General features: G+C 36.1%; 1 protein-coding gene across 1 annotated transcript in view; it reads right to left on the bottom strand.

Annotated features, from left to right (window-relative positions):
• Positions 1–2,725: 2,725 nt before the first annotated feature.
• The window catches only part of LOC122262198 (uncharacterized), a 10,854-nt gene continuing 6,079 nt past the window's right edge, over positions 2,726–7,500 (bottom strand). The window contains exons 3-6 of the mRNA XM_043030152.2: positions 6,430–6,663; positions 5,595–5,823; positions 3,445–3,574; positions 2,726–2,863 (exon numbers count right to left, since the gene is read on the bottom strand). Coding sequence (XP_042886086.2) covers positions 2,858–2,863; positions 3,445–3,574; positions 5,595–5,823; positions 6,430–6,663 — 599 coding nt within the window. The 3' untranslated portion in view covers positions 2,726–2,857. The remainder of the gene's footprint in view (positions 2,864–3,444; positions 3,575–5,594; positions 5,824–6,429; positions 6,664–7,500) is intronic.

The following is a 7,500-nucleotide window of genomic DNA, read 5'->3' as shown; positions in this document are numbered from 1 at the left end:
AATTAAGATATTTCAGTTTCATCTCATTTTTTCCGAGTCAACAGGATGGTCCTTAAACAAACATCAATAAACAGAGAGCCTTAATTATTGTTCTAGTTAATGGTATTATAATTATTTATCTTTTTCAAGTGATTTGACTTCACTTGAATTATCTTACTACTCTTCGCCTGGCTTATAATGATCCTGTTAATTTCCTTTAATTACAAAAAAAAAAAAAAAAAAAAAAAAAAAAAAAAATCCTAGCTTCCGGTCCGTGTGTTGAGGCACATCTCTTTCTCAAGGAGTTCTCAAAGACAGGATTGCATTCATTAATTAACATGTAAATAACTTCCAGAATATATTTCAATTTGTTCTGCAAATACCGAGATTTGTTTTTTCTTCGCCCAAAACAAAACAGGAAAATAAAATCAACCTTTTACAGAAGATTATGACAACCTGTTTCGCTCTTCTTGCACGTGGATTGGTTATGTCGAAGGTAAATAAGATACTTGAGAGACTTTTTGTATATGTTATCATGTTGTCTTCTCTGTTGTTTACTTTTATCATTCTTAACCCTTGGTTCTGTGTAATCATTGAATGGATTTTTTCTTGCTTGCTAGATTTTTATTTTTCTGATATTTAGTATTTAGTTTTATTTTCTCCTTCTGTTTCCTGTATGACTGTGTATTCTAATTCAAGATTTGTTCCAATCTACTTATCTGCAGTTTTTGTACTCTCTCTCTCTCTCTTTCTCTCTCCCTACCTCTCTCTCTCTACATATGCATACATTATACATACATACATATATATATATATATATATATATATATATATATACATATATATATATATATATATATATGTATATAATATATATATATATATATATATATATATTATATATTATATATATATATATATATATATATTATATATAATATATATATATATATATATATATATATATATATATATATATATATATTATATATATATATATATATATATATATATATATATATATATATATATATATATATAGAGAGAGAGAGAGAGAGAGAGAGAGAGAGAGAGAGAGAGAGAGAGAGAGAGAGAGAGAGAGAGAAATAGATAGATATAGATATATGCACACGCACACAGACACACACACATACACATATAAATATATATGTAATGTCAGATAAAGGTAGGTATGTATTTATGTATAGATAAGGCTACTAAAAATGAACATAGACTTTTAAATCATTGGTCAATTATATCAGTAATCTAATAATCCACAATCATGCAATATACAAAGAACCGTTAGATTCAATCTATCTAGGTGTCTATGGTCAGTTTATTCTATACTTGTTATTCTTTAATTTAAAACAAATCAAACTACGAAAAGATGTTTCAACCTTTAATTCCGGACGGAAAAAATAGTTTTTAATAATTTTGACGCTGACTTTTACTTCTCTTTCTTTGTCAGCGAAATGTGTAAATAATGTGGAAGCATGATAAAAGTATATTTCTTTTTTCTCTCTTTCTTTTGTGTCGGCCTCTCTCTATCTCTTTCTCTTTTTCTCTCTATCTCTCTCACTCTCTCTCTCTCTCACTCTCGCTCTCTCTTTCTCTCTCTGTCTGCCAGACTCTTTCTCTCTCTCTCTCTCTCTTTCTTTCTCTCTCTCTCTCTCTCTCTCTCACTTTCTCTCTCTCTCTCGTTTTTTTCTCCTCTACTCCTCTAACACTCTTTATCTATCTATCTATATCTATCTATCTATATAGCTACATCTATATTGCATCTGCGTCTATATGATTTGTTTAATATGCATAAACACTTACTACAATATGTAATAATACCTATATATCAGTCTTTGAAAGTACCTATCAATCTGTATTGCTGTTTACCTATCTAGTAATACCTATAACTTCTATCTAGCTATCCGCCTGCTTGTGTAATCACAAATCAACCTACCTATATCTAGCTTTCAATACCTATGCTCCTGTATAGCTAACTACCTGTCTACCTAACTACCTGTCTACCTAACTACCTGTCTAACTAACTACCTGTCTAACTACCTGTCTAGCTAACTACCTGTCTACCTAACACCCTGTCAAGCTAACTACCGATCTAGCTATCTTCTCGTCTATCTATTTGTCTGCTTATCTACTTATCTATCAATTCGTAATAATATCTATCTTTCTGTCTCATTATCTACCTATCTCGCAATCTGTATATTTTCTATCCGTCACGCTGTCTGACTATCTATCATCTATCATAATTACTTATCTATTTGCTCAACTATCTACCTACTTCTCTATCTGCTCAACTATCTACCTACTTCTCTATCTGCTCAACTATCTACCTACTTCTCTATCTGCTCAACTATCTACCTACTTATCTATCGATCTGTAAAACTACTCATCTATCTCACTAGCAATTTACCTGTTTATCAATTAGTATATCTACTTATCTACCTATCTATCTGTCTAGCTAGCTACCTACCGAACGATTTGTCCCTATAACTATCTGTCTATCTGTTTATATGTTAATTCGTGTAGTTACCTATCAACTTCCTTAGGTCTCTATCTATCTGTCAATCAATATAATCATTTATCTATCTTATATCTGTAAATTAATCGGTTTAACTGGCTACATATCTGATTCTAGCTTATCTACGCACACCACACCACACCACACACACACACACACACACACACACACACACACACACACACACACACACACACACACACAAGTGAATATATGTCTGTATGCACAGTGTTTCTTCCTCTCGCTGTCTATCTGTGTTTCTCTTTCTTCTATTTGCTTGACCACACGCCTTTATTCTTGTTGTTTTTTTTTTTTTCATTTCAGACCCGCCCTCACTGCCGTTTTTCACTCCTGTAATAGAAATATATATTTTTAGTTATCTAATATAATTTCAATTTGAATTTACATGTTTAGACATCTGTTCCTCATATTCCAATGTAATAACATATTGTATACTGTGCGTTTTTAGTCACAATAGTACCATAGATTCTTAGGGTAAATCATGTATGTGTATATATACATACATACATACATACATATATATATATATATATATATATATATATATATATATATATATGCATACATACATATATATATATATATATATATATATATATATATATATATATATGTATATATATATATATATAGAGATATATATAGATAGATATTTATATATATATATATATATATATATATATATATATATATATATATATATATATGTATGTATGTATATATATGCACACACACAAACACATCAAACATATAGAAATAAAAGATACATAAAGACGAAAAAGAAGAACAAAAATAAGATAAAGAAGAGGAAAAAAAAAAAAAAGAAAAGAAAAGAACTCCAGACCAAACAAAAACTTTTTTTCTTTCTTTCTCTTCTTACATTTGTCTTTTCCTTCCAAGTTCCCCCCCACCTTATAGATGCTGTGCCAGAAGAACTCGAAGCCACAGTAGTCTTTCTGGCCGTCGCTACGCAGTTGAAGTCGTACGTGGTTGGATGTGAAGACTATCCGCTCTCGGATGCCACACCCGCACATCGCATGGCTGTGGATGATGGCGTGAGATGTGGAGAGATGGGGTTACGAAGGAAGAAAGATGTGGGGGTGTTGGGGTTATGAAGGAAGGAAGATGTGGGGTGTTGGGGTTGTGAAGGAAGGAAGATGTGGGGTGTTGGGGTTATGAAGGAAGGAAGATGTGGGGTGTTGGGGTTATGAAGGAAGGAAGATGTGGGGTGTTGGGGTTATGAAGGAAGAAAGATGTGGGGTGTTGGGGTTATGAAGGAAGGAAGATGTGGGGTGTTGGGGTTATGAAGGAAGGAAGATGTGGGGTGTTGGGGTTATGAAGGAAGGAAGATGTGGGGTGTTGGGGTTATGAAGGAAGGAAGATGTGGGGTGTTGGGGTTATGAAGGAAGGAAGATGTGGGGTGTTGGGGTTATGAAGGAAGGAAGATGTGGGGTGTTGGGGTTATGAAGGAAGGAAAATGTGGGGTGTTAGGGTTATGAAGGAAGAAAGATGTGGGGTGTTGGGGTTATGAAGGAAGGAAGATGTGGGGTGTTGGGGTTATGAAGGAAGGAAGATGTGGGGTGTTGGGGTTATGAAGGAAGGAAGATGTGGGGTGTTGGGGTTATGAAGGAAGGAAGATGTGGGGTGTTGGGGTTATGAAGGGAGGAAGATGTGGGGTGTTGGGGTTATGAAGGAAGGAAGATGTGGGGTGTTGGGGTTGTGAAGGAAGGAAAATGTGGGGTGTTGGGGTTATGTAGGAAGGAAGATGTGGGGTGTTGGGGTTATGAAGGAAGGAAGATGTGGGGTGTTGGGGTTGTGAAGGAAGGAAAATGTGGGGTGGTGGGGTTGTGAAGGAAGGAAGATGTGGGGTGTTGGGGCTATGAAGGAAGGAAGATGTGGGGTGTTGGGGTTGTGAAGGAAGGAAGATGTGGGGTGTTGGGGTTGTGAAGGAAGGAAGATGTGGGGTGTTGGGGTTATGAAGGAAGGAAGATGTGGGGTGTTGGGGTTGTGAAGGAAGGAAGATGTGGGGTGTTGGGGTTATGAAGCAAGATTTTGAGTGCTGGGGTTACGAAGTAAGAGGCAAAGAGCGAAGCAATAGACGGCATACGAAGCAAGAGTTGATAATTACTTTCTGAGGAAGACGATGCACTGAATGGAGAACAGGAATTATTAAGAGAGGAATGGAGACCAAAGGATTACAAGGCAAAAGATGATGAAAGAAGGGATGGAGGACGAAGGAAGAGATAGAGATGGAGAGTTAAGGCACCAAAGGATTAGGAAAAAAAGGAAAGAAAATGGTAGATAGAAAGGCATAATTCAGAAAGAATATTCAAAGATAGGTATGAACCGCCGAGAGGGGACGTCAGGTAAGCAAGATACCCGTAGAGATAAATCTTTACCTATCTTGCAATTGAAACATTGATTCTTATTTCTTTATGATTTCTTATCTCAAACACAATGGCAGTGTTACATGATATCTAAGTTTACGAACTTTCGGTCACCTTTTGCGAATTATAACGTGTTGCGATCACGGGGCCTGGCATCCATAAATTGCTTGGCGGCGCTCAGAATGCCCAAAGCAATATAGTTTAGGAGTTAAGTGGAGGAAAGGGGGAGGGGGGAGGGAGGGGGGAGTAAGGAGTTGAGTCATTTTTGTTTTCTTCTTCTGTGTCGTAAATTGAACTTGATGAAAATATTATACTGATGTTAATTTCGAACTTTATTTATATTGTGATTTTGGGTGGTGCTATTAGGATACTCTTCCATCCTTTTATAAGTGATATATTGCAAGAGCTCTGACAAACAAAGTGTCATAAAATGTATATATGCTCATACATCTTACATAGTTATTCGGATGCACATGTGTGTGTGTGTGTGTGTGTGTGTGTGTGTGTGTGTGTGTGTGTGTGTGCGTTTGCGTGTGTGTGTGTGTATGTGTGTTAGTGCGTTTGTGTGTGTGTGTATGACTGTGATACATAAGTCGCAAAGATACGAAATCACCACACGAATTAATCCCAAAACCGACTGTTCTTCCACAACCATCGGATTGCCACGAACTCACCTGTCAATGGCTTTGCCCGAGGAGTCATAATCAGTGACCGTGACACTGTCCTTCTTGCACTGCCTCGAATGCTGCAGATGGAAGTCCAGCCACGTGACGACAATCCTCGTGCCGTGGGTCGACCAGATGTCCAACGTGCAGTCCCGGTTGTGGCCGTAGTTGTCCGGGTAGGCTGGGGACACCACGAAGCCGTACATCCCCGTCACGTTGGAGAGTTCCGTGCACGACACTGACGGAGCGGAACTTGGTGTTATACTGACTGACAGCGTTTTTTTTTTTTTTTTTTTTTTTTTTTTTTTTTTTTTTGTGGTAAAGCTTTTTAGGCATAATGTTTTATGTTTTATTTTTTTTCTGCCAGTGACTGACATACACACATACAAGCATATACAACTGAAGCAAATATGCTTTTATATAGAGTCGTTTCCAAAAGTGTAGCTCAGCAAACACATGATCGTAAACCAGTGAATCCCAAAACAGAAATAGACATTAGACACATGTTGCTTCCGTTTTACCGATTACTGGGTCAGTTGGAGTCAGTTAGCTGGATAAATGCATCCGATTTTTTTTTCTTTTTTTGTACATGCATCTATGTGTATATTTACCAATCAGTCTGTTTATTCCTTTATCTGAATATTTACCATCTGTTTATCTCCAGAAACATGTATATCTACCAATCAAACTTTCATATCTATCTGCCTATTCACTATCTAGCATCTATCTATGTATTACCAAATATATATATCAGTCAAACCATCTATCTATCTATCTATCTGCATCTTTATCTATCTATCTTATCTACACATCTACACTTGCAACAGATCCGAGCTCAACTTACTTTCCACTGCATATTCATTAGCAGGCACTGGTTGGTGTCGGCACTTACAAGGGACAGTGCCATCTCCCTCGTACACCGAACGGAGGTTCTGTAGTTTCTCCCGGATGAGGTTCTCCTGGATGAGGTTCTCCCGGATGAGGTTCTCCCGGATGAGGTTCTCCTCCGTCACCTTGTCGACTCGAGGTTCATTTTCATTTTTCTTCGTCTTCTTCGCATTCTTTCGGTTGTGTCGAGCTGCGACGAGAGTCAAATAGTAATGGGATTTTTTTTTTTGCATCATTTTTATCATTTTTTATAAATTCATTTACTTATTCTGTTTGTTCTATTTATTTTATGTAGGGTAGAGTTTTTTTTTCTGTGAGTTACTTTTGTTTTTTTCACTGATATGAATATTAATAATTGTTTCTTATGATTATTTGACATTGCTGGTTCTGCTGATGACAATGATGATTAGAATTGTACTACTGTTAATAGCACAGATATATTGGTAACCATGACGGCAGAAATGGAGATGAAAGGGATGAGAATGATAAAGGATGATAAAGTATTATAAAGAATGGTAAGGGATAATAAAGAGGACAAATAGCTAAAATAAATGCTAACAATAATGAATATCTTGGTGTGTTAATGATAAGAAAATGAGAATATGATGATAATGATCTTAATAATAATGCGACTATTACTAGTGATAATGTTCATCACAACAGTAATAATTATGATTAAACCATGCTTCTGTCTATTTATCTACCTTTATATTTCTGTCTATCTATCTATCTATCTGCCTATCCATCCAATTTATGTGTGTGTATGCATGTATGTATGTATGTATGTGTGCATGTATGTATGTATGTATGTATGTATGTATGTAGGTATGTATGTATGTATGTATGTGTGCATGTATGTATGTATGTATGTATGTATGTATGTATGTATGTATGTAGGTATGTATGTATGTATGCAGGTATGTTTGGATACGTGTACATGAACTGTATAATGAACCCCACACCATCTCCTCTCCAGCGTAAGCACCACAGCCCTATTCACACTCCCTCAATACACTCTCTCGCCAAT

This window comes from Penaeus japonicus, unplaced genomic scaffold (assembly GCF_977035675.1).
Source record: "Penaeus japonicus unplaced genomic scaffold, GWHDUDI00000001_assembly GWHDUDI00000027, whole genome shotgun sequence".
Taxonomy (NCBI): domain Eukaryota; kingdom Metazoa; phylum Arthropoda; class Malacostraca; order Decapoda; family Penaeidae; genus Penaeus; species Penaeus japonicus.
Note: the sequence above shows the minus strand (reverse complement) of the source record. Positions and strands in the feature narration are given on the sequence as shown.